Here is a 26,853-nt window from a genome sequence, read left to right on the forward strand (position 1 = left end):
AAAATCACTTAGTAATTGGTAGTATCAGCCTGTTTTTAAAATCTTATTTTCTTTTTGATCTAACAGGAAATGAAGTTTTTCTTCTGGATACACCAGATCTTTGATGATGCCAGTAAAGAAACATTCACACCCTTTGGTTAAAAGATGAAGCATGAGGCTGTGGTTATTTTAATCAGTTATTCCATGGAAGGTTGAAAGCTGCTAAGCAGAATGAATCTTACGACAGAGAGCAGTAGAGCTCAAGAAGGTGTATATAACCTTACCAGCAGTTGAGGTCTTGGTGGATGCTTCCTGATTATGGGGTCCTTTTCATCCTCAATTTATATTCCAAGTTGTTCCCTAGAATAAATCCCAATGTTTCTAATTAATGCACTGTCTTTGTTTTGAATGGAAAAGGGAAAATATGTTGATCCCCCTGTAGCAGCACAGGAAATATGCCTAAAACGGAATATCTTTCACCATCATGAATAACATTAGTCTTTACAGTTCTCCAGAGTAAATTATTATCGTATAGTTGGCTTCCTATTTATATAGATTGGCAGCATCCTTTGAGTTTCCAGGTGACAGGAATTCTCTCCAGAAGTCATTCTTAAGACTATTGTCAAACTCCTTAATGAAGAATTAGAAGCCAAAGTGGCTACGCTGTATGTACAACCGGTTGGCAACAAGCTGATCCTCTCCTTTCTGGATTCTTCAGAGAGGACTGACTGATAAAGCTATGAAGAGCTGTTGACCATGCCAAGTCTGCTGGTGTGAGGGCAACTGCCGTGCCACAGTCTATCCTGAGCCTGTCTTGTGTATTTCCAATTACTTAAGTATGTGATCCTTACATACCCATGTCCTCTGATGAGATGACATGGTGATCATGAGCGTGAGGATGTCACATGCACTGTTCTACATTCATTCTCTAAATAATCTCATTTTATTCCAACAACAATAATTTGAATTAGGAAGAAATGTTAACACTTTGCACATTTCAAAATGAGGGCTCAGATAGCTGATCTGCTTTGTCCAAGGTCACACAGCTATTAAATGGCAAAGTAGGGACCTGAACCTAGTTCTATCTACTCCCAACTCAATGCTTTCAACCATCACCCTCATCATCTCCACCAAGATAGCGACTTTCCTGTGGTAACTGCTAGATGCTGGAAAACATGGGCCTGAGAGAACTTTTAAATGTGAAATTATAACTCTTTGCCCACTGAGATTCTTACTTTTAAAAACCCAGAGGAAGATTACATTAATATATTTACTTAATATTTATGTGCAATCTTTACATCTACAAAATGCTTTATAGTGTAACAGAATGGGCAGAAATTTTTGTTTGGGCATATAATTGTCTTTTCTTTCATATTCATTTATTCCTTTGATTTGTATAATATGTTCTCCACTTGGTCTTCTGAGATCATGTACAATGGTAACAAATTTTAAATAAGATTAATAAAAGATTATTTTGTATCACTCATAGGGAAAACTGACTAGGGCCATGCCTGTCTCCGTTCTTTATAAATGGTATGCAAAAGAGTATAATGCCATCCCCAGAATACTGTCTATAAGACCAGCTGTGCTTATTCATGGTGCTTTAAAAATATATTAAGCTCCTATTCCTCATTTATTCTGTGGTATTCACTTTCTGCCCTTCAGGTGGTTGAGGATCTCACCAGTTTGGATGAGGAAATAACTTTGGTGAGCATCATCTCAAGTAGCCATGCTATGGCCTTCTTTCATTGATCATCAAGCAAGAATCCTCAGCAGGAACTTTCTTCCTGACAGTTCCCTCCGCCTGGAAATCTTTTCCCAGATGGTCACATAACTGCTGTGTTCAGTTTCTTCTGGCCTGAAATCAAGAGGCACCTTCTCCAAGAGGCCTGCCCCAACCCCAGATCCCAAAGAACCCCTTATCTGAGGTGTATTCTGGCATCTCTTTTATTTTCTCTTTAGCACATAGTACTTTGTGTTAAGAACCCTAGAGTTCCAGGGTTTGGTGAGAATAGATTTTAAAAATATGTCGATAGGCCAATATTGTGTCATTTTTAAATTGCCACCATCTGCTTTAAGATGAATCTTTAAGGAATCTCCGTAGCATAAAGTATTCTGAGGGCTTACGATACATTCCCTGTCTTTTTAAGGACCCAGGTCATTACTGAGGATGACATACAAATATGAGGCTGGGTCAAATGCCTATATGTGGTCAACTTACAGGTTTTAAATAACTTGTATGTGTAATCAGCAGATTAAAAGTTATTCTCAAAAAAAAAAAAGATTGTCTCATCCCTGTATACATGTGTGCAAATATTAATTTTTTTCTTTAAAACTTGGAGGCAGGGGATCCCTGGGTGGCTCAGCGGTTTAGTGCCTGCCTTAGGCTCAGGGCGTGATCCGGGAGTCTCAGGATCAAGTCCCACATCAGGCTCCTGGCATGGAGCCTGCTTCTCCCTCTGCCTCTCTTTCTCTCTTCCTCTGCCTCCCTCTCTCTCTCTCTCTCTCTCTCTCTCTCTCATCTTTCATGAATCAATAAAACCTTAAAAAAAAAAAAAAAAACTTGGAGGCAGAAGTGCTTCAGTCAAGTGTGGTTAGATCAGGGCAAGGGCACCAGGGTGGCTCAGTCAGTTAAGTGTCTGACTCTTGGTTTCAAGGCTCAAGCCATGATGTCAGGATCGTGAGGTTGAGCCCCACATCACACTCTGCATTCAGCACAGAGTCGGCTTGAGTTTCTTTCTCCCTCTTCCTCTGCTCCTGCCCCCTCATCAAATCAACCTATAAATCTTAAAAAAAAAAAAAGAAAAAGAAAAAAAGTCAGAGCAGTCCTGTACTGGGGCAGGGGCCTGCAGGGGGTACAGGCAGACTGTTTAAATGGTTCTCAACTCAGGCTGCACATTATTGATAATGTTATATCCTACCAACGAGGACCAATCAAATTCTGACCTCGGGGTGAGCTCAGGCGCTAGTATGTTTTCCTGAATCACAGGGAGGGGTGAAAACCACTGCGGGTCAACAGACGGCCAGCAGCTGTTCTTGAGGAAAGTGAGCAACAGTTGTTGACCTCTGCTTTGCCCAGGCCCTCAGGTACAGGTGCCCGATTCCCGTTCAGCTCAGAATCCCTGTGTCCACATCGCCATGGTTTCTAGAACTAGTCTTTCACACCATGTTCTGATGAGCCTAGTGGTGCTGTCACTTCACCCTCCCCTTGGGCCTGGTCTTCAATTTCCTGATTGCTCTTCGACTACCTTCCTGGTTTCTCAGCCCGCTGGTACGTAGTCAGGCACAGACCTGCCAACCTCTTCCTCTTGGAGTCAGGCCCTGTTCCCCGTGCCCCAAGCCACCAACTGGGGTCCTGCTTCAAATGGGTAGGGTGACCCAAATCACAGTGGTGTCCCTCCCGACTCATCACAGCCTGGCACCTCTTGCCACCACCAAATCCTCTGACAGATCCATCACCTTGAACGTGGACCCCTGAACAAGACCTTTGGATTCACAAAGAAATGCGTTCACCTCATTAGCAGTCACATGGCAAGGGGAGGTGTGAGGGATGGGGACCATTAGTGAGATCAGTCCACCATGGGTAGGAGGCAAACAGAGGAGGTGCTGATGGAGCATTTCTGGAAAGAAGTGAACATCATACAGACATCAGCTACACAGGGAGTTTACTTTGACCCGGAGTGAAAATAAGGTGTGACACAGTGACAGTGGTGATCACATGGCTGTGAAGTGTCCAAAATTTGGCAACTCAGTGGGGCATGAGAAAGGTGTGCAAACCACTTAGACAGGTCACTAGTGAAAACCACAGAGTGCCGCTCAAAGGCATGAACCTGAGGAGACGGCGGGCTTGGGTTAGATTCTGTCCAGGACCGGTAGGTCCACACTACAAAGCAGCCTTCTCCCAGGGAAGCAGGGAAGCCAGGGCTACTGCAACCGCAGCCAGGGTTGTGGGAAGCCTATACACCCAGTTGTTCTAGGCACCCTGGGTTCATCACCTGGCTTCCAGCACAGGGGCTTCAGCTCCCAACCTCCTCTTCTCCAGGCACCTGGGTGCATTGCATTTCCCTGACCCTTTGAAATGTGAGAGGAAGTGTCACGTATCACTTCCTTGTGGAAGCAATCAAGAGCTACTGCTATTTTGTTGTCACCATTGGCCCCTGTAGCCCGCCCCGACCAGACGATGAACCATCAGCCTCATGTTCAGATGGTTTCATCAAAAGATGGTGGAGCCTTGGGTCTCTGAGTGACTATATACAGCTCAGCCACCTGCTGGCCCACACTGGACAGATGGCATGAAAAAGATATGAACCTTTCTTGTGCTAAGCCACAGAGCGGCAGAGGGTGTTTATGGTTGCAGCAGAGCCTAGCTTATCCTGACCAATTTGAGGACTTGCTGCATGAATGTGTCCTTGCATGAATTCTCTAGAACTTCAACGTTTACCTCTAGCCTGGTAAAGTAGTGAAAGCAGGTCTTTTCTTTTTTCTTTTCTTTTCCTTTTTTCTTTTCTTTCTTTTTTTCATCACCGAGAGAGGGAAAGAGTTTCTGGCCTCACCTTCCTGTGCTCGTGTAAGTGGGTGGAGGCAAAGGGAAGAAGAATGAAAGAGGACTGCTGCTGGCGTCTTATTCACTGCCGTGCATGCAGTCAACCTGTAGAACAGCCTGGCTAGAGGATTTTCATTTTTATATTACAGATGAAGGAGAGCTCAAGATAGGTTAAGTCATTTGCCTAAAAATCCCATAGCTGGGACCAGAACCCAAGCCCATCTGACTTCAAAATCTGTGTTCTTTTCCCACAGCATAAACATACAAGGAGTGAGCTTTTAACTCCTTCTAGCCTGTTCGTATTTTTCTCCTACCCATAATCTCTTTAAAATAATCTTTAGTTAGGTCAATCTACTATTCAAAGCTATTATTCTTAGAATTATGTTCTTCTTTCATTCCACCCAGATTTGTTTTTACTGATCTTTGACACCCGAGGTGCTACAAATCTGTGTGTTTGTTTAAACTCCAATCAAACACACTCGTGTTTGTTTTAAGTTGGAATATCACCGCCAGCATATCTGGAAACGCCTCCTCAGCAGCTTCAGGTTTTAAGAAATGTGAGGGTTGCTCTTTGTGGCGAGGCTCTAGGAGGAGAGAGTGGGATGAGACAGAGGAGGAACAGGTTTATTTGTGCAAAGGGGAAAAATGAAGGTTTACTCAATTAACAGAGACCTTTTGGTACGTGGGATCTTCTCAGCTGCCAATCTGTGACCCTTAGAAATGTTATGAGGCATTTACTTCCCGCTGGGCCTCACCAAAAAAGACAGATGAAATCACGGTGCAGACCCACAACTCACCCCCTCCGTGCACATGGGATGGTTCACTTGGCTTTGAAAGTGCAGCCAAGCTGCTTCGTTCAGACGTCGGCGGAGGGCAAGACTCGGCCTGCCTTCTCTGACTCCTGACATGACTTCTCGATGGAGAGCCAGGATTTTTCTCAAGTGTAACAATATTAATTATCAAGTCACTTTAAAACACGTGTGATGTATGTGTGCATTTATTTCACAGGAATGGTATAAAGATTAAATACTTAATGAATCCATTTTTCATATCAAGGATATATTTGCCCTACGCCTAAATATATCTCTCCCTTCTGTTTCTCATGAGAAATATAGCTATCTTTATTATGTAATCAGTAATATATCATTCCTTCTAAGCAGGATCTAATTTTAGCAACATGATGAATGGCCCAGGAATGTACTCCACTGCCCTCTGCAGAAAGGAATATATATCAGACCTGCTCAGGTGTGTGTCATTTCTTTATATCGAGAGCTTTCTGCTCCCCAAGTGGCAGCCCGGGTTTTTCTGGCTGAAAGCCCCAAGTTCTGTCTCCGTTTCGGTTCGCGCAGGCACCGTTAGGAAACGACCATGTGTGAACAATAACCAGGTTTGCTAGCTCCAGCCAATGAGGGATGTGGCTCTCTTGAGCCTGGGTTTATTGCACCAGCTAGAAAATGACCCACTGGGGTTTTTTTCCTCCTTCAATTCATTTCTGAGCAGCAACTGCTTGCAGAGGACTACCCCCAAGTCCCCAACCACCAACTCCCATTTTTTTCCCATTTTGTCTTTAAACAGAGAAATTTCTTTAAAATGCAGGAATCATTCCACTTTGACTAGCACGATAAGGAATCAGTATCTTCTTTTTTTTCTTGAGCTCCAAGGAGAAAATGTTCATTTTTCTTCCGTGCTACTTGTGAGTTTTCTGGCTGCTTCTGAACATTCATCACAGGTACCTGCACCCCACATCTTGATAAAACTTTAATTTTAAAATGATGTTGAGGGCACAGCCCCCGGGTGGCTCAGTCGGCTGTGCATCTGCCTTCCGCTCAGGTCATGATCCCAGGATCCTGCAGTGGAGACCCCAGTCAGGCCCCCTGCTCAGTGGGGAGTCTGTGTCTCCCTCTCCCTCTCCCCCTCCCCCTCCCTCTCCCCCCTGCTCATGCTCTCTCTCTCTCTCTCTCTCTCTCTCTCTCTCGCTCTCTCTCAAATAAGTAAAATCTTTTAAAAAATAAAATGACGTTGAATTCGTTTTTAATTCACCTGTAAGAGAGGCAAAGCAGTACTTTATTCTCATTTTGCAGCTGTGAAGATTGAGGCTTGGGCAGATTAAAATGTGACTCATTAAAATTTTAAGATATGGCCCTGTAAGGACCCAAACCTATGACTCCCTATCATGCTACTGACTATGCCTAATATTTAATGGTTTATATACAAGATGGAAGATGAACTTTAGGAGTGTTTTTTTGTTTTGTTTTGTTTTGTTTTGTTTTTTGCAAAAATTGTATATGTAAAACTCTGAAGTTCTTTGGGCAATTACTATATTTTTTTATCCTAAGACGTCATTTTTTTCCCCTCATATTCATGCCTCTGAACCTGGGATACACCCTACAGCCAATAGGGAATCATAATCTAATTGGCAATTATTTTTCTTTCTTAGTGGTCACAGCAGACTGATCCCTAAAACGTCCCAATCTTCACCCCCTCTTCATCTCCTTGGCCTTTGCAATGTTGCTTTGTAACAGGTCAATTTCCTTACGTCTTGAAAACGGATTGGTCTCATCTTTACTTATTTCTGTAGAGGGCGCTATGGTGCCCTACCTATTCCCCTTTGCTCTTACCCACTTCAGCCTGCCTGATTTCCAGAAGCACCTGCATTTCCTTGCCTGAGGCCATCTCTGGCTGCCAAAGCTCTCTTTGCCTGCTGTGATGGTTTAAAAATATGTTCACAGTTTCTTTGACACTCCTCCCTCCTCTCCTCTTGAATGTGGGCCAGACTTCATGACTTGACTCGCTTCTGTCAAATGAAATGTGGTGGAAATGACAATGTGATTTTGAAAACTGGGTCATAAAAGGCACTGTGGCCATGCTCTGTCTTGGATCACTCACTTTGGCATAAGCCATATGTTTTGTCATGAGGACCCTAGAGTTGTCCAATGGGAGAGTCTACAGGGAGAGGAATTGAGGCTTCCAGCCAAAAGCCAGCACTGGCTAGCCAGCTGTGTGAGTGGGTTATCTTAGATCCTCCACCCTTAGTGAAGTCTTCAGATAACTAAAGTCCTGCCAATTTTCACTGCAACCTCAAGGGGAAGAATCAACCAGCTAAGCTATTCCAAAATCCTTAACCCCCACAGAGGATATGAGATCATAAACGTGTACCATTATATTAAGCCACTAAGTTTTGGGATAATGTATTGCTCAATACAGAAATAAACCCATCCATGTGGCAGGCTGGAGATGGTGGCAGATTACCTCTTGACAGCATTCCTCAACCAGTGACAACAGTAGGTTGTATAAATACCTCAGCTTCCTTACCCCTTTGGGTAGGATAACTGAACTCCCCGAGTTTCCCCAGGATTAAGTTCCAGTTGCCCAGAATAATAAATGACTTGATAATACCCATTATTGGCCATTTTCCCTTCTCTTTCTAACTTCCTCACTTCCCTACTGGTGTTTCCCTCATTTTCCGTATTAAATACCTGCTCTCAAGTTCTTAGCTCAGAATTGCCTCTTTTGGAGAGAGTAGGAATGCAAACTAGGGCAATTCCACATAACAAGTTGCCAAGTCCCATGCATTTTCCTTTAAAATTCTTTTTCCATGGAGGCAGTTCAATAGCACCAACCTGAGCTGATGCACAGATACATGAATGAACAGGAGTGCCTGGGTGGCTCGGTTGGTTAAGCATCTGATTCTTGATTTTAATTCAAGTCATGATCTCTGGGTTGTAGGATCAAGCCTCATCCAGTTGTGCTCAGCAAGAAATCTGCTTCTTTCCCTCACCCTCTGCCCCTCTCCCCACTTGGATTTTTGTGCAGTCTCTCTTTCTAAGATAAATAAGGGAATCTTAAAAAAAAATTTTTTTTAATGAATGAATGGATAATTAATTAATTAATTAAGCAAACAGCAACAAAAAATTCCTTCCACTTCACACATATATAGATATGTGGGTGAACATATCCCCCCTCCCCAATTTTTAACACAATTTCAAACTTAAAAACAAAAAAGAAAACCTACAAGTGTCAGAAACAGACAAGATACTGAGCTGCCATGATAAGAGAGAGGTGAAATGAAAATGTGCCCATGTGAATCAATAGGACAGAGAAGCCTCAGCAGCTGAAGCTTGAAGCACTATGAGCAGGATCGTGTAGGCCTGAGTAGGCCCCATGAGTGCCAGGAACAGGAACCAGGCTACATGCATGAAGCCAGGGGTCCTGAAGAGCTATTCTAGTATCTTCTGAGTCAGGGACTAGTGAAACCATCCACAAGTCTCAGGGAATAGTAGGGAAGCTTACAAGGCCATGTGAGTAGTAGAAATCATCCCCCCAAAATAGAGATTCGTGCCACAATGGTGTAAGGCCTGGTACTATTACTCAGGTATCTCAAAATTAGAATTTTCCTAAAATCTTGTCCAGAATTGGTAAATGTAAAAATACTCAGAGGGATGCTCTAGAGCACATGAAACTTCCATAGACTCCCCTTTCTCTGTCATCTCCATAAAGAAGAGTTTACAGAAAGAAAAAATGAAAAAGAAACAAAATGAAAAGAAAAAAGAAAAGAAGAAAAGAAAAGAAAAGAAAAGAAAAAAAGAAAAGAAAAGAAAAGAAAAGAAAAGAAACCACAAAAGGAAGCCAATCACAATAGACGGGACAAATGAGAAAACCTGCATTTCAAGAACTAGAAATAATAGAATAACAATCAAAAAAGATTCAATTTCAAATGAATATTTTAAAACATTTCAAGACATGAAAAAAGGAATGGTAACACGATCCAAGAATAAAATTATTTGAAAATGGGCAGATTTTGCGGGGGGAGGTTCTAAAAATGAAGGAAAAAAAAAAAGGAATGAAAACCTAATAGGCCAGTTGGACTATAAGTAGATGTGGCTGATGAGAGAATAAGTGAACTGGAAGACAGATCAGAGGAAATCACCTAGGCTATAACACAAAAGGCAAAGGGATGGAAAATACAAAAGTTGATTAAATTAGGTCTTACATAGGTTTCTTAAGAGTTCCAAATGGAAAAAAAAATAGAGTAAAAGGCAAAAAGATAATAGTCAAAAATTACCATTATCTAAGACATGAGTCTTCAAATTAAAGCAACACACCAGGTGCCATGCAGTATAATTAGAAATAAACCCACTTTTAAACACAGTAGTTGAATTGCAGAGTATTAGCCTTAAAAACTAACAGAAAGAAGAAGAACATGTTACCTTCTATCAAGAGCGTACTTCTCAAAAGCAGCCATAGTTGGCACAACACAGCTATTGTGTTGTAAAGACAGGGATAGGTCCACAGGAAAAATGCACCTAAATGCTGACACACACTATCATCCCAGAGTGGAAGTAAAATAAAGTCAACTTTAGACATCAAGAAACTATTTTGGGAAATAACACTTTGTGTTGGGTAGTATGTGAATATTTACTTTGGCAAAAAAGGAAAAGAAGTAAAATGCAGCATTGAAGAAATGGATAAATGTAGGGTAGAGCTAAATAAACCCTCAGTAGTATAATTTAAAATGTCTCCTTTATGGGGATCCTGGCTGGCTCGGTTGGTAGAGCATGTGACTCTTGATCTCCAGGCTGTAAGTTTGAGTCTCACATTGGCTATAGAGATTACTTAAACACAAAAATTTTTTTGAAGTCTCCTCTATGAATGTTTAAAACTAAGGTAGAAATAAATTTCTAAGTCATAAAACCATGAATGATATAGAAGATCAGAGTTAGATCACACATTATTTCAAAAGAGGTAAGTGATATTGGGTAATTCTAGACTTTAATTTAGGTGCAAATGTTAAGACAAGGGTAGCCCTAAAGTATAGAAATTGAATACATAACTTCCATACCAGTAGAAGAAAAATGTAAAAATGCAAACTGGAAAGTTACCCACCAAATCAGGAGAGTAGATTTTTCTTGGGAGACAAGTGGTGATGGCAACCAAGAGGGGTTGGGGTTGGAAGGCAAAACAAACTCCATGTTATCTGCAATGTTCTATATTTTTAAAACATTTATAAAAAGATGGGGCACCTGGGTGGCTCAGTCAGTTAAGTGTCTACCTTCAGCTCAGGTCATGATCCCAGGGTCCTGAGATCAAGTCCTGCATTGGGCTTGCTGCTCAGCGGGAGTCTGCTTTTCTGTCTCCCTCTGCCCCCTCACTTGTGCGCTCTCTCACTATCTCTCTCAAATGAATAAATAAAATATTTTTTTAAGGATTTTGAAAAAAAAATAATTAGCACATGCCTTGTATCTTTCTTTATCCCTTTACCAATGGAATAGGATCTTGATTTTTCCCTGATATTCAAGGTCCCTCCTAATTTGCCTCTTTTTCCCCCTAACCTGCATTTCCCATTCCCATCAGGCCAACTTCCTCCCCTTTCATACATCCTCTTCTTTAGGATTAACGCCTTTGTTATCCAGGTTTTGCCAATCCATAGACTCTTCTTCCTAGCCCCTGATGCTGACAACAACAAATAGAATGGTCTGTGGCACATGATGCAAACTATATTCTGTTAACTCTGATACATATGTCTTTTTTATTTTATTTTATTTTATTTTAATATTTTTTCCTTATTTATTTATGATAGTCACAGAGAGAGAGAGAGGCAGAGACACAGGCAGAGGGAGAAGCAGGCTCCATGCACCGGGAGCCCGACGTGGGATTCGATCCCGGGTCTCCAGGATCGCGCCCTGGGCCAAAGGCAGGCGCCAAACCGCTGCGCCACCCAGGGATCCCACATATGTCTTATATCTTATATCTCTTCTTTAATTGTTTTATTCAGGAGATCTCTCTTAAAAGATTATAGAAAATCAGAGCTCAAGAACAGTGTTGTTTATTAGACCTTGCCCTGGAATCCCTCATGGCATGTTCACAGCTAAGCGCATGGTAAATGTTCATAATGTATGTGTTCAATTGAAAGCAGTCCCTCTGGGGCACCTGGGTGGTTCAGTGCTTGAGTACCTGCCTTTGGCTCAGGTCGTGATCCTGGGATCCTGGGATCGAGTCCCATTCTCTTTCTCTGTGTCTCTCATGAATAAATCTAAAAAAAAATCTAAAAAAAGAAAGCAGTCCCTCTGGTGGAAAGACAGACAAGGAACAGAGGAAATTTTGAGCATTCTTTGGTGGATAAATTGCACAGATGAAACAATAAGATAAGTCACTCATTTCAAGGTTCTTTTTTATTTTATTTTAGTTTCTTATTTTAAGTAGGCTCCATGCCCAGTGTGAGGCCTGAACTTAGGACCCTGAGAGCAAGGGCCACATGCTCTACTGGCTAAGCCAGCCAGGAATCTCCCTACTTCAAGGCTTTTATTGACCTCAGTGATAGAGAATGTATTTGAGATTTAAAAAAAGTTGGCTAAGACCATGGGGCTTTGGTGTCAGGCTGGCTCTGAATATCAGTTTAGCCATGTTATTACTATCTTTATGACTGTGAACAAGTGACTTAAGTAGTCTGAGTCTTAATTTTGTCATATGTATAGAGGGGGATATATGTATTACATGGAAAGCACTTAGCACAGCACTGGCACACAATAAATATAAGATAGGATTTTTATTAGCTAAAATATATAAACCCAAAGCCATGCGTGAGATAACCTAGTTCTCCTTCAGCCTCATTGCCATCCCATAAAGGAATCGCATTTATCTGCCTTTGAGAAGTCAAATATGTTCACCAATGAAATGTAAGCATAAAGACATATGTGATTTTCTGCAGAATGTATGAGACCTACTGAGCAATTTGCCACTTCCCCTTTCTCTACATGGGACTGTGGAAGCATGGATGAACATGGGGCCTCTGTCAGCCTGGTCCCTGCATGACCATACTGAGTAGAGCCCTTCTGCAGCCCAAGGGAACACACCAAATGCATGAGAAACAAACTTTTGATGTGTCAAGCCCCTAGAGATTTTATGGTTGTCTGTTCCTGCAGCAAAGCCTAGCCCATCCTGACTAATACAATGCACTAATGGTCGTACATTTCCACCCCCAGCTCAGGAAAAAATATCTAAAGCCATGCCTTGGACCTCACCTGCTCTGGCTAAAAAAATACTTCCTTCCAACCTGATGAGGCTTCCATTCTCACAGGATATTAGAAGCAAAACACTAGAGGAGAAACGAGCTGAAGTCAGCGCCGAGCCCATGGAGAGGAGAGAACTGTAAGACTGTACAGAGAACTGTTAGGGAAACCATGAACCGAAGCTAAGGAGCTCTGAGGCCGTCTAGGGTAGGTGGAATTAATTCGGCCTACTAAGAAGCCTTCAATGTCATGTCTGTAGCATCAAGATGCTCTCTCAGTTTGTTATAGTTTGTTTTTCTTTTTAAAATTTTATTTATTTGAAAGAGAGAGACAGAGCACAATCAGGAGAGCAGCAGGCAGAGGGAGAAGGAGAAGCAGGCTCCCCGCTGAGCAGGGAATCCAATGCGGATGGATCCCAGGACCCGAAGATCATGACCTGAGTTGAAGACAGATCTTAACTGAGACACCTAGGTGCCCCAGCTTATTACAGTTTTTATTACATTTTCATTTTGTTTATTCATTTTATTTATATTATTCTCCACATTTTTTAATACTATATAAAAAAAATGCTTTCTATCTCCCAAGCATCATGGGGAACACTTGAAATAGTAGTAGCAGGTGTTAACACTCCCAGCATCCCTCAGAGGCGGCAGGCTCTGGTCTGTCGCTGCGGATGGGAATGGGACTGCGATGAGATATGTAACTGTTCCCAAATTTGAGCAGCGGCAGCAACAGCAGAGTGTCGTGGGAAGCCAGCCCACATCGTGCCAGAGTCCTTGCAGCATCCACCCTCTCCACGCATTTAGCAGAATGCCACAGGCTGACCCTCAACAAAGACTAAATTATGTTTCAGGAAAGTCTGTTTGAAAGGCTGCAAAACACGTGTGACATTTTGGAAATTTTTATCCAAAAAAAAAAAAAAAAGAAGAGATTCAACTATCACAGGTACTGGTGCTTCAAAGGGTCTAAAGCTCGGGTTATCAGGAAAAGCCACATGTGGGAAGCAGCTCTCTCTCCCATTGCTGGATCAATGAGACAGTGTTGAATTTCAATGATCTTATAAATGCAACAAGAGTGATAAATATAAATCTATTAAAGCTCTTACATTTAGAACAAGTAATCTGTATTCTTCGGCCATATAACTCTTTTTTTTTTTTTTAATTGCATCTCTCAGACAGAAAAATTTGCTGGCCACTGCTGAGTCATTTCCTTGGTTCTTCACAATGTGGGGAGAGGGGACCAGGGTGGGGGCAGGGAGGGCTGGAGGGAGGATCGAGCACTCTGTGGAGTCCATGAGGTTTCCAGAGAGGCCTCTGGTTGTCATTCCATCTCCCTAGTTGCTTCCTTATGGGAAGGATGGCTGCTAACACCCAGGGGTCTCCACTTGGAATGAAAGGAGCCGAGAAGAACCAAGTTGGGCATCTCAGAGATATTTCATTGCTACAGAAAATTCTGCCGGAATGACATCTCTGGGGGTTCCACACTCTCCTGCTTTGGAAACCCACATTTTCCTCCATGATCCACAGCGAGGTTTCACTTTCATTGGACATTTGATTTTTGTCTTCATTTTTGCCCACCATGCAACAAGTAAGCGAGCATATTCATCAGAGGAGTGTTGCACCGTTGTTTAAACGTGACCGTGGCAATTTCAGTTTTCTCCAGAGGGACCCTTAAGAACGTCGGGTCCTTTTCCCCGAGCTGTGTTTCTGACCCCATTATCGCTGGTGCTGTGCCTTAATGTACCTTCAGAGCAATTCAGATACTCCAGAAAGGGGTGGGGGGAGTGCAGATGCTTACTATCAGGCTGCTTCTGACAATTCCTAATGTAATCCATATACTACACATACATTCTGGTTACACAATTTATGAGGTATAACAAGGGGGGAGAAGTGAAGCCGGGATATAATTGTGACTGATGTGAAACAGACATGGAGAATGAATGGCCTTACAACATTTTCTTTGAAGTTTGTTAAAAGCAGTAAAGTGATATTCACTATAAGTGAAACCTGCTGTTACAGACATCCACTGGCTTGAGGAGCATTTGCTCTTTACTTTATTTCTTGAATTTTAATTTGCCACTCGAAGTTTTTTAAAAACCTCTTTTCGATGTATGATGGAAGGGAAAGAGCATAAGAATCAGGGAGCACCTACTGTGCGCTCATTCCGTGCCAGCACTTGACACCAGGGCTAGCGTAGGAGCCTCAGAGCCCACAGGAATGTGTTCATTTTCATTTGTTTTAAAACCAGAAGAAAATAAGAAATTTAATAATAATATAAGAACATATTAATCAATTTGTATAATAAGATTAAGAATTAATATAATAATAATGAATATAATAATGAATCCCACCTGGATGATATTTGTCTTTTTATCCCTTTGTTTTGGAGGAAGGGACCCATGAAGGCAGAGTGCCAAGGGCCTGCGGATTTCATAATGTGGCCCTGTTTTTATCACTTATCTCGTTTAGTTCTCCTGAATTATTCTTAAAGAATGGAAGACGTGGGGAAAGTGATGCTTCCAAGATTTAAGAAATCTTTCTCTTTTTTTAAAAGATTTTATTTATTTATGCGTGAAAGACACAGAGAGAGATACAGAGACATAGGCAGAAGAGCAGCCTCCCTGTGGGGAGTCTGATGCAGAACTCGATCCCAGGATCCCGGGATGATGCCCTGGGCCCAAGGCAGGTGCTCGACCACTGAGCCACCCAGATGTCCCTTAAGAAATCTTTCTAAGGTCCTCACACTAGAAAGTGGTAGAGCCAGGTCCTAAGACAATTGTCTAACTCTTTCCATTGAAGAAGACGGCGATGCACAAGCAGTTCTACATCTGAACACCTGGTGTTAGGAATGAAAAATGTCACTTGTATATTTGCAAACAAATAAAGGAATGGCAAATCAACTCTGAGGGTGGCATGTGTTTTTTCACATAATATAGGAAGATGTATTGAACAATTTGTATCCCAGATGTCCCCAGGTTCACCTGTTCAAGGTCAGGACCTGTTTGTATAAGCACCCACAGGAAGTCCAGGCTCCATCCCATCCCTATTGCCTCCCTTATCTTTCTCCTGGGGTTCCAGAAGACCACTTCTGTGTTGCAGTCCCGATTAATATGCATAGCCTCAGCCCACTGCCTCTTACCAGATAATTCAGTTTTGGGGCAGGTTCTTCTAGCTCGTGGATGCATGTCCCTGCCCTATTCTTCAAAGTACAGCTAAGACAGGGTTAGGGCTTCCAACCAGGTTTTTCTGAATTATTGGGGGATCAGCAATACAACACAAAGAGTAATATATGACTAATACCTGGGTTGACCAACTATCCCAATTTACCCAGAACTAAGGGAGTTTGCAGGAACGTTCAATTTTAAAACTGAGACAGTGCCAGGCAAGCCTGGATGAATTGTTCACCCCATTAAACTACAGGTGTGTCTTGAACCCAAAGCCCTAACTTGACCTCACTTAGAGCCTCACCTTCACGATTAGCCTACTGCAGCTTGTCTATGCTGCTTCGTCTCCATCCCTGTAATCTTGCTAAGCATGCTCTTTCCTCTGATTCTTAGACCCAACCTTTCTTGGTCTCAGAAAGAGAGACATCTCTCCTCTAGTTTAAGACTAGCCTTCTTTCCTGCTTCAGCCTAGTCGATGAGGGACATTTCTTTTCTTGTGAGGAAAGACCTGTGCTTTTTCAGTGGAGTGCTTTGATTTGGAGAAAAACAAAAACATTCCTAGAAGCTAGGAATAAAAGAAGACTTTTTCAATCTAATAAAAGCATCTTTGAGAGTCCGATAGCTTTAATAGTGAACGACTAAATATTTTCCCCTTAGGATTGGGCACAAGATAAAAATATACTATTCTACTTCTTCTGTTCAACATTGGGTTGAAGATTATAGCCAGTAAAATTCAGGCAGGAAACAGGAATAAAAGCATATAGATTGGAAAGAAGGAAGTAAATAGTAAATCTGTCCTTATTCACAGATATCCTGATTACATACACAGAAAATCCTAAGGTAACTACAAAAACAAAAAGTGCCAAAATACATAAATTTGGCAGGGTGCCAGGATGCAAGGTAAATGTATAAAAATTAATTGTATTGCTACATGCTAGTAGCAAAAAATTGGAAAATAAATTTAAATGTTTTTAATATCATAAAAATATAGCCTTAAAAATAAGTTTAATAAAATGTGTAAGACTACCATACTGAAAACTATGAAATATTCCTGAGAGGAACTGAATGACTTAAATAAGTAGAGAGATATGTTATCCATGGATCTGAGCATTCAATACAATTCAGATGTCAATTCCCCCCAGATTGATCTCTAAATTAAATGCAACCACAATAAAGATCTCAACAGGCTTTTGGTCTACATGGACAAACAGATTATAAAACTCAAGTAGAAATGAAAGTGGTCAAAACAACCTCAAAAATAAGAACAAATTTGGAAAACTCATACTACTTAACTTCAAGACTTATTAGGAAGGTACAGTAACAGTAACTAGTATGGGATTAATGTAAGAATAGATGGATTAATGAAACACATAGAGATTTCAGAAATAAATCCATATTTACATGGTCAACTGATTTTTTGACAACAGTTCCAAAATAATTCAATAAAGGAAAACATTTAACAATTGCCACTGGAAGAAGTGGATATCTGGGGGGGTTGGGGGGGTGGGGATGAACCTTGACCCTTACCTCACACCATATACAAGAATTAATTTGAGATGGATCATAGACCCAATTGTTAAAGCTGAAACTAAAAAGTTCCTAGAAGAGAATATAGGAGAAATATTTCATGATCTTGGGATAAAGACTTCTTAGAAAAGATACTGTAAGAAATAACCATAAAATTTCATCAAAATTAAAAACTTCTGCTCATCAAATCCCACAATCAAGAATATGAATAGACAAAGTACACACTGGGAGAAAATATTCACAAAAAATATATGAGTCATAAAATTTGTATCTGGAACATATAAAGAACTTTCATAACTGATTACTGAAAAAACAACACAACTTTTAAAATGTGCAAAAGACTTGAACAGATGATTCACAGTAAAAGAGGTACAAATGGCCAGTAAGCACATAAAAGAACACTCTACATCATTAGTTATCAGAAAAATATTAATTAAAATCATAATGAGATACCACTACACACCCAAAAGAGTAACTATAATTGTAAAAGACTGAAAATATCAAAAGTTAATGAGAATGTGGAGTGACTAGAACTTGAATGTATCTCTGGTAAGAATTGGATGTAGTACGGTCACATGGAAAACTCTGATATTTTCTTGTAGAGCTAACCCTACACTTATTCTTTGGTCTAGCAATTCAGCTCCTAGCTATATACCTAAAGGACATGACAACATGGGTTCATAAAAAGATGTATAGAGGCGAGTTCATACCAGCTTTATTCATAATAGCCCCTAATTGAGAACATGTCCACCCATTGGAGACTGGGAAAACAAATGGATATATTCATAGAATGAAATACTACCCAGAGGCACCTGGCTTGGTCAGAGATGCACATGACTCTTGATTTGGATCATGAGGATGAGCCCCATGTTGAGTGCAGAGATTACTTAAAACAAAAAATTTTTTTAAAAAAGAGTGAGGGACGCCTGGGTGGCTCAGCGGTTGAGTGTCTGCCTTCAGGTCAGGGCGTGATTCCGGGTTCTGGGATGGAGTCCCACATCAGGCTCCCTGCATGGAACCTGCTTCTCCCTCTGCCTGTGTCTCTGCCTCTCTCTCTCTCTCTCTCTCTCTCTTTCTCTCTGTGTCTCATGAATAAATAAATAAAACCTTTAAAAAAAATAAAAATAAATAAATAAATAAGAATGAAATATTACCCAGAACTAAAGCAAAACAACTTACATGAACAACGCTCAAAAACCTATGCTGATCAAAAGAAGTCACACACCAGAAGTATAATTGCATTTATATCAAATTTAAATCAGGCAAAGTTAACCTATAGACCAAGGTATATATGCAGGACAATGGAAAACATGCTGACCCAAAAACTTGTATGCAGTGTTCATAGCAAAATTATTTATAAGAGCAAAAACCAACCCAAATATTCATCAACCAATGAATGGGCAAACAAAATGTGGTATAGCCATACAATGAAGTATTATGTAGCCATAAAAAGAAAGTAACAATACATAAAACAATATGGACAAACCTTAAAAACATTATGGTAACTGAAAGCCAGACACAAAATGCCATGTATTGCATGATTCCATTTATAGGAAATGACCAGAATAGGCCAGTCTGTAGAGACAGGACATAGATTACCATTTGCCAGGAAAGGGGGATGGCAAGTGACTGCTGATGGGTACAGGTTTCTTTTTTTCCAGAATATTCCAAAATACTCTGGAATTGGATAGTGGGGATAATTGTAAAATTTTTTGAGTATCACAGGCACTAGTGACTCATACACTTTTAAAGGATGAATTTTATGGTATGTGAATTATATCTCAATAAAAAACTTATTTACAGTGACAGAAATTTGATCAATACTTGACTCAGTCAGGATGTGGATGGGGATCAACAGGGAAAAGATAGGATGGAACTTTCTGAAATGATGGAAATATTCTAGATTATGTTACGCCCCTGAGTTATATGGCTATATGCATTTTTCAAAACTAATCAAACTATAACAAGTAAGAACTGTGCATTTCACAGGTAATTTTTTTGCCACAACAACACACATGAAAGAAAAAGAAAAACTCAATAAAAATTGGAATAGAATCTTAATCTACGTTTGATAATTTCATCATATATAATCTCATTTTGCTTACCTCTGAAACTCACTAGAATCATATCATTACAGTTGGAAAGAAGATGAACACATCTAGTCATGGATATGTTTTGCAAGTTTTTGGAAGTGCTTGCCAATTAATTAGTGAAAATAAGAAATGAGGTTCATGTATTAGAAAGGAGGTGTTGAGGGTACTATTATCTACAGTTACTGAAATTGACCATCTGAAAAACCCAGGGAATACTGAGAGACTGGGGCTTTACTATCCTAACTGTAAGACCAAGAGGCATCATAAACAGTAAATGTGATTTAGAAAATATGATGGTTTAAACAGCTTCATTTAAAAATTAAAACACACACACACACACACACACACACACACACACACACACACAAACTGCTCAGGACCAGTATAAAGAAAGTTATTAAACTCTACTGAGGAACATAAAAATAACTTTAATAATTCAAGAGTGCATCTCATTTTTGCATGGGTGGACTTGATATTATGAAGATATCACTTCTCTCCAAATTCATACACATATTCAGTGCCAAGGAAATCTCAGGAAGCTTTTTATGAAACTTAAATACATTGGGACAACTGATCATCTGTGAACAAAATTGGCTCCCGATTTATTACACACCTGACAATACAACAAATTTAAGACGGATTAAAGGTTAAACGTGAAAATAAAACCATAAGAGTACTAGAAAAAAAAAGATAACTATTTGTTAACTTTGGTTCAAGAAGGCTTCTGAGGAGTAGTTTTGAAGTGTATGAACAAAACTAGACATTAAAGTGGGAAAGGAGTTAACTCCTTAAAAATGAAACACTTCTATAGGACAGAAACCTTAAAATTAAAAGACAAACGTTGGGGAAAGCACTTGCCACATATGTGGCAGACAAAACGTTAATATCTTCAATATGTGGTTTTGTAAGGCTGCTTTCTCCTGAAGTGAAAATAATCCAGTTCAAATACTGCTGAAGCATACAGGAGGACTTGCTAGCTTCTGTAACTGGCAAGTCCAGGGATGGAGTGATCTAAGCTCTGTTCATAAGGAAGCCATGTTGGTTGTCTGTAGTCTAGCGCCTCCTACCCTACCAGCTTAACAGTCCCCCAGGAAAGACTGCCATTTCTCTGAAGCTCTGGCAGGAAAGGTTTTGGAAGGATTTTAGTCCAGGTTGGGTCACAGGTCCATCACTGAATAAGCCCGTGGCTGGAAGAGGGTCACTTTTCTTATGTTCTTAGGTTCTAGTAGTTTATCCACCAATGTTTCTGGCCAGGCATGGATCATGTGCTACCCTTGTGGCAGGGAGAGGGGTAGGTCAGTGCCATACAAAATACCTGGAATGCATTTTTCATAATACAGGGTGATTCTGTTACCAGAAGAAAGGAGAAGAGATGCAAAGGATCAAACCCAGCAGATTTTCACTAACATATATAATGAGTTCTTACAAATCAATAAGAAATAGAATTCTCAAAATGACATGAAAAGCCATGAAGATTCACCATTAATTAAATTTACTTTCCCTGAGTCCTATTATTTTATAGTTCTCCTGAATGCTTTCCAAGATTGTAGTTAGCTAATTTTACAGATTAAGTGATAATATTTTATCACAAGATACTAATATGTTATAATAAGCTTCTTTGCCTCTTAGGTCAATACACAGAGTATAGAAACCTTCTGATGACAATGTTTGAATTCAAAGGAATATCTCTAAGTAGTGAGAATTTGAGGCATGATGATTAAGTACAGTCCCTCAGGCAGAATGAATGCTCAAATCTTTATTTCACTAGAGTTCAATAAGTCTTTCTTCTTTCATCTTTGAAAAGTAAGGGAGGGGCTTGTTCCCATTTTTTTAAAAAAAATAACCTATAATTTTGTGGTGATTTTATGTGCATGTTTCTAAAATGAATTTAGGGAGCCTGACTTTACTGATTTCATTTTAAATTTAGTTTGTCTTACTGAAAGAAAAACTAAGTTATTACTTTTATATGTTTTACCCATTTGCTCAGATTATAAGTTTTACCTGTTAGATTTCACATTAGTGCTTTTTAAAAATATAAGCTGTATGTTTTAGACCTATATGAAAACATTCATAGAAGATTTAAAAAGTTTAAAAAGTTTAAATTTTGAGAAAACAGAGGATTCCTGTGAATCCTCAAACCCACAAAGCACTTATTTTGATTTTTCATTTGTTTGCCTTTGTGAATGGTACACATAATTTTTATAAAAGACAGGGAGAAAGAGAGAAAACTAACAGCAAGGAGATAGCTCCAGAGAACACCTCTAGATTGTATTTCATTGAGTAAATAAAGATATATGCTCTATTTACAAACTGTGTGCCTGGGCAAGTCATTCATCTTTCCTGTGCTTCAGGCTCACCATTTATGAATGAGGATTACAATGGTACCAACCTTAGAGGGTGGTTTTGAGGGTACAATGAATTTAAGTGCTTTGAAGTGTGAGTAGCTCAAAGTAAACGCACAGTCAGTTGGCTACCACTGTTATTTTGGGTCATTTCTTTCTTTTCTTTTCTTCTTCTTCTTCTTTCCTTTTTTTAGCAGACTTTATGCCCAGCATGGAGCCCAACATGGGGCTTGAACTCACAACCCTGAGATCAAGACCTGAGTGAGATCAAGAGTCAAATGTTCAAAGGACTGAACCACCCAGGTGCCCCCAGGTCATTTCTAATCTCAGCCCAGCCTGCTGATGCTATGTTGCTGACGCTGTGCAGGGGCCCTTCTGGGGATTACAAGTACTTCCTACTTGACAGAATGCAGTTAAATAGAGTTGAATAAACTTAGGTCCTTGAAGTCAAATTCCCTGGAAATAGGTGTTTCATTAATGGGTAAATAAATGGTCACTACCATTAATCAGAGGTGCAAGGTGTCCTCGGAGTTCCTTGCTACCTCTCTGTGGCCCTGATCCTAGGGCGATTTATCCACTGCTGTTTCATTCCTCTACCAATCTGTGAACTCCAAAGAGGGCTATGATTTATTCACTACTAATTCCCCTGGATCCGCTGAGGGCTGATCACTGAGGGGCTCACTGAATATTTGTTGAATAAGTGAATGAATGAATGAATGAATGAGCAAATGAACAATCAAACGGGCATATGGCCCTCCAACTCTCTTATTTAACTAGCACTCCACTGTCAGGTTTGAACAGTGTGCAAGTCAGAACTAGAAGCCCCACAGGCTAACTACCTGGATGGCAAAGGGACATGTTTCATCTACTTGAAATCTATTAAAAGATCATCCTTCACAAATTCTTTCAAGCTTCTTAAAAAGAGGAAATTCTGTCATCATATGTGTGGCAGCTATGAATTTCAAAATTTTTCTTTGAGAAAACATGAAATATTATGCCAACTTAGATAAAAATCTTTTGGCTACTTTTTTTTGGTCATTCATGCATATATATTGTCAAAGATGAAACAGAATGGAAAGGTGGTGACCAAGAGGGAATGCGATTTAATTTGAGGGAAGCAGAAGGAAGAGAAGGAAGCAATAAACATGGTCAAATTTGCTGAATATTTTTCTCTGCCTGGAAAAAAAATGTCCCTTGATATGAATTCAATACAGGAACAGAATGAAACATCAGTTCAGAAAGTATCTTGAAGATATGGTTTTGCTTTAGGGTCATAGGTAAGGTCTTAGGTATCTATTTTTCTTCAGTGAAACTTGGCTTATTTCATGTTGTGTAGGATGAACAGTTTGGATCCAATTTGGCTGGTAGTTCACCAAGATGCTAGGTCTCATTCTGGCATGGTTGTTGCTGTGGTAGTTGTCACCCACATTTTGGTGTATAGCTCATACCTCCAGCATTGATGTGAGACTCAGGGTTCTCTTCTGAAACAGGAAATGGAGACTCAGAATGAAATCAAATGGGGTAGACTCCTTAAATCAGAAATGTCTGTTGAGGAAAGAGATCTTTTTATGGGGTCCTGCTGTGGTCCAGAGGTTTGTCATTCAATTCAGAGCTAAAAGAATGCAGGCAACCCATTGGGCTTTTGGAAGTGGTTAATTTAAACTTTTCCCCTCTGAGGTCAGAATTTTTTAAAAATTTTATTTATTAATCATGAGAGACACAAAGAAAGAGAGGCAGAGACATAGGCAGAGGAGAAGCGGGCTCCATGCAGGGAGCCTGATGCGGGACTCGATCCCAGGACTCTAGGATCACACCCTGAGCTTAAGGCAGACGCTCAACCACTGAGCCACCCAGGCATCCCTCTGAGGTCAGAATTAATCAAGAAATAGCTACAAGAATCAGATAGATGAAAGTCAAAACATTTTTATTGCTGTTATCATCATTCAACTAGGATATATGGCTGTTATCTGTGGCACCATTTTGGGCTTCCACCTCTTGCCTCTCACACCCTCCTCCAAGATGTGATGTCAGGATGGCCCCTTTGTAAAGCAGACACTTCTTTGGTCAACTGCAAATGGGACCACTGTCTCCCATCTCAAACCTCATCAGACCAGATCAACAGAAATGAAGCTCAGAAGCTCAGGTCCCAGCCCAAGGCTAGGACCATGTGGATGATTTCTTGCACTTAATGTAATCACCTCCTGGTGTTAGAAGCCTCCCTGGAGAATTGTATCTACTCAGTGTTTTCTATACTTACCAAATATAAGAATTGAAATGTTAATGATGTTGGTGATTTTATTGTTTTGTTCTCTTGACCACATGCCTGTTAGTCCTTGGGCAGGTGGATTCATTCAGTTGCTCATTCATTTATTGATATGCTTACTAATCTTTATGGAGTGTGCTTTTGACACTGTGCTGGACCCTGGGGTTACAAATAAAAATAATTCCAACTCCTATCTTTGGCAACTCGGTTGGGTGGCGGGAGTAGCAGATGCACATAGAGATATTTTGTGATATGGCCAGGTAAACCAGATCATAGAGGCACACAGACTTGTGTGAGCACTCTGCCTGAAGGTGCGGGACATTTGGGTGTCACTTAACCTAGGTCTCAAATGAAGGGTGCAGAAAGAGTGACCCTCCTATGTAAGAGAGGCCGCTCTGGCAGGGCCTGCTCTCCTCTAGTGTGAAGGGAAGTGGGGGACACAGCAGGAAATGTGAGGCAGGCTGGGCTCAGGCTGTGGAAGGCTTTGTAAGACAGAGGAAAAAGTTCAAGCTTCATTTGGTAAGCCACAGGAAGCGAGCCAGAGGTGTTAAGCAAAGGTGTAACTGGCTCCGTTTTTTATTAGGGAGATAACTCTGCATTGGAGGGATGGGATTCATTCTCAGCAAAGTTAATCCTTAAAGGGCAATAGGCATTTGGCCGCTGAGAAGCCCGGCTTTTAGCTTAGTGTTTGGAGGGTCTCGAGTGATATTGATGTAATTGAGCTTTTAGCAAAAAAGATGAAATCGTAATAGCCAGTATGTTTAAAATGAAAAGAACGTGATTTGCCTTATAATAATGCACCCCCTAAAATAAATCTTTAATTCAACCTATGAATCTTTAATGCCAAGAATGCAGCATAATACTTTGAAATGGAAACTTGAGAATCAAGCTTTGCACCATCAGCCCTACCGTGGGCTTGGGGCACACAAATTGAGCAGTATGAACTATTGACACCTCCTGGTGGCAGCAGATGTGTGCTGTTTGCCTGGTCAAAACAAGAAGGAAATGAATCAATGGCATTAAAAAGAAACAACAGGGGCAGCCCAGAAGGAATGGATGGAGGATGAAATGATCCTGGTCGTGGTGGGGTCTCTGGCCGTCAAGAAGGAGAGGAAGCAGAGGGAGGCCTTGGAGGAATGGGGACTGGGATGGGGTGGCCACCACCACTCCCAGTGGGAGGGTCTGCGTAAGGGTGCTTCTGACAAATTTAAACCCAAAAGGTAGACCACGCAGATAGATGTTCCAGAATGTCCACCGGCAGCTTTGAAAGGAAATTGTTTTCATTTTTTGGTTCTAACCATCCAGCCCAATAAATGCTTTCTTATAATGATCTTTCAACCCTATAAGGCCTTTTGAACTTTCCCAGAGCCCCTTCATGTATGGTTTTGGATCTAATAGAAACGGTGGCAACTTGAGGGAAGAACCAGCTGGAGTCACCATATTTCTCCCTTGTGCTTTCCCTATTTGAGTTATTTTAAAAAGTCATGGAGATGTTAACCTGTGAGATGTTAAATGTCAAAGAGCAAAAGTCCATCAAAGGCCATTTCAGATGTATGCCCCCACCTATGACTAGAAGGAACAAAAAGAAGCTTTAGGTTTCCGATTCATGGCAATGGCTCAGAAGCGAGATGGGAAGATCAAGGGTCCAGGCTTAATCATCCACTTGCTGGGCAACGTAGGATATATTCCTTACACTTTCCAGGCCTCATGTCCCTCCAGGTAGAGAGAGAAAATAGACTCTGAGAGAGCTCCAGGATCTAGTGGGGGCAGGGCTGCCTTATGAAATTCATGGGTCTGCAGCATTTTTGTCTTCATGGTCCTTTCCTCCAGTAAAAAACTAAAAAAAAATTAAAATAAAAAAATTAAAACTATAGTTTACTAGGGCTTTGGTAGAATAAAAATATGATCAAGTCCAGATTGAATTTGTCTTCATGCCAACAGCTGAAGTATGTATCTTGCTTTTTGCAAGAAGCAAAGCATTCTGGCGCCAGTGGGCCCTACACGCGGTAACCCCCTGCTCCTCTTGGGGAAGGGAGCCCTGAGTGGGGTAGGGAGCAGATCTGGGCAGCCAGGAGAGGTCAGAGCCTCCAGCTTAGCCTGGAATCAAACTTGCACTCAGCCACTTCCTGGCTGTTTGGTTTAGACAGATTACTTAACTTTTCTGATCATCAAGTTTCTCAAAAGTTGAATGATGATAATAAATCGTAACGACTGTGCAGGATTTTTGTGGGGGTTAAATGGGACAGTGCCTCCAAATTCAGGCCAGACATTTAGTAAGCTCTCAATACATGGACACTGTTACTATTATTATTATTATTATTATTTTATTGTTGTCATTGCTTTCCCTAAAGGTCTGACCAGTTTGGAGAATGTGGTTGCTTTGCTCAGTGCAGGGCAGCCACCTGCCTGCCCCGAACTTCTTCCCTGCAACGTGAGCAAGGCTCTTTCCCCCAACAGGCATGGAACCTGATGGTACCATGGCTTTGGGTTCTCTCTCAAAGAGCAGGTGGGACTCTCAGAATGGGGAGCCAGCTGGTGGCCCTCCCCAGCCTTAGGCACAAGCCCATGAGCCTGGTTCACGCTCACAATTTGTGAGCAGAGCAATTTCAGTGTGGTGTCCCCATTGCATAGGGGGGTCCTCTCTGCTGCCACAGAGCAGGGCAATCCCTGCTCTTGCTAAAAGGCCGGAATAATTACTGAACACATTTGATTTCATTTCCAAACCCCTCCTTCTTTTGTTACATATACAGATTATTATAATTTGAAAATGCCAGCAGTACAAAATTTAAATACCTGAACCCGTCATCGCACGTTACAACTCAAGAACAGAAACGTTCCATGAAGGGGGTGCATGCGTGTGTTTGGGTCTTTTGCTATCCTAAAGTTTCCATAACTACATCTGTTTAAGATTCTGTGGGTATACGGAAAGCACATACT

The 26,853-nt window shown here is 40.8% G+C and overlaps 1 protein-coding gene and 2 long non-coding RNA genes across 13 annotated transcripts in view; 2 read left to right on the forward strand and 1 right to left on the reverse strand.

Moving 5' to 3' along the window:
* LOC111092789 overlaps nucleotides 1–2,228 on the forward strand; it is a 60,758-nt gene extending 58,530 nt beyond the window's left edge. For 3 of the 4 annotated variants that reach the window (XM_038531022.1, XM_038531023.1, XM_038531024.1), the window contains one exon: nucleotides 67–368. In XM_038531022.1, the coding sequence (XP_038386950.1) occupies nucleotides 67–141 (75 nt within the window). In that variant the 3' untranslated portion in view covers nucleotides 142–368. Of the gene's footprint in view, nucleotides 1–66; nucleotides 369–1,644 lie in introns of those variants that run through there. The other variant, XR_005355731.1, reaches the window with a different exon arrangement.
* The window catches only part of LOC119870321, a 54,057-nt gene extending 50,960 nt beyond the window's left edge, over nucleotides 1–3,097 (reverse strand). For all 5 annotated transcript variants that reach the window (XR_005355741.1, XR_005355742.1, XR_005355744.1 and 2 more), the window contains exons 1-2: nucleotides 2,926–3,097; nucleotides 264–339 (exon numbers count right to left, since the gene is read on the reverse strand). This is a non-coding gene — a long non-coding RNA (uncharacterized LOC119870321). The remainder of the gene's footprint in view (nucleotides 1–263; nucleotides 340–2,925) is intronic.
* A 47-nt stretch (nucleotides 3,098–3,144) lies between these two features.
* LOC102155218 overlaps nucleotides 3,145–26,853 on the forward strand; it is a 43,600-nt gene continuing 19,891 nt past the window's right edge. For 3 of the 4 annotated variants that reach the window (XR_005355746.1, XR_005355745.1, XR_005355748.1), the window contains exon 1: nucleotides 3,145–3,250. This is a non-coding gene — a long non-coding RNA (uncharacterized LOC102155218). Of the gene's footprint in view, nucleotides 3,251–5,682; nucleotides 5,768–26,853 lie in introns of all 4 variants that reach the window. The other variant, XR_005355747.1, reaches the window with a different exon arrangement.

Source organism: Canis lupus, chromosome 2 (assembly GCF_011100685.1).
Source record: "Canis lupus familiaris isolate Mischka breed German Shepherd chromosome 2, alternate assembly UU_Cfam_GSD_1.0, whole genome shotgun sequence".
NCBI classification, from domain to species: Eukaryota; Metazoa; Chordata; class Mammalia; order Carnivora; family Canidae; genus Canis; species Canis lupus.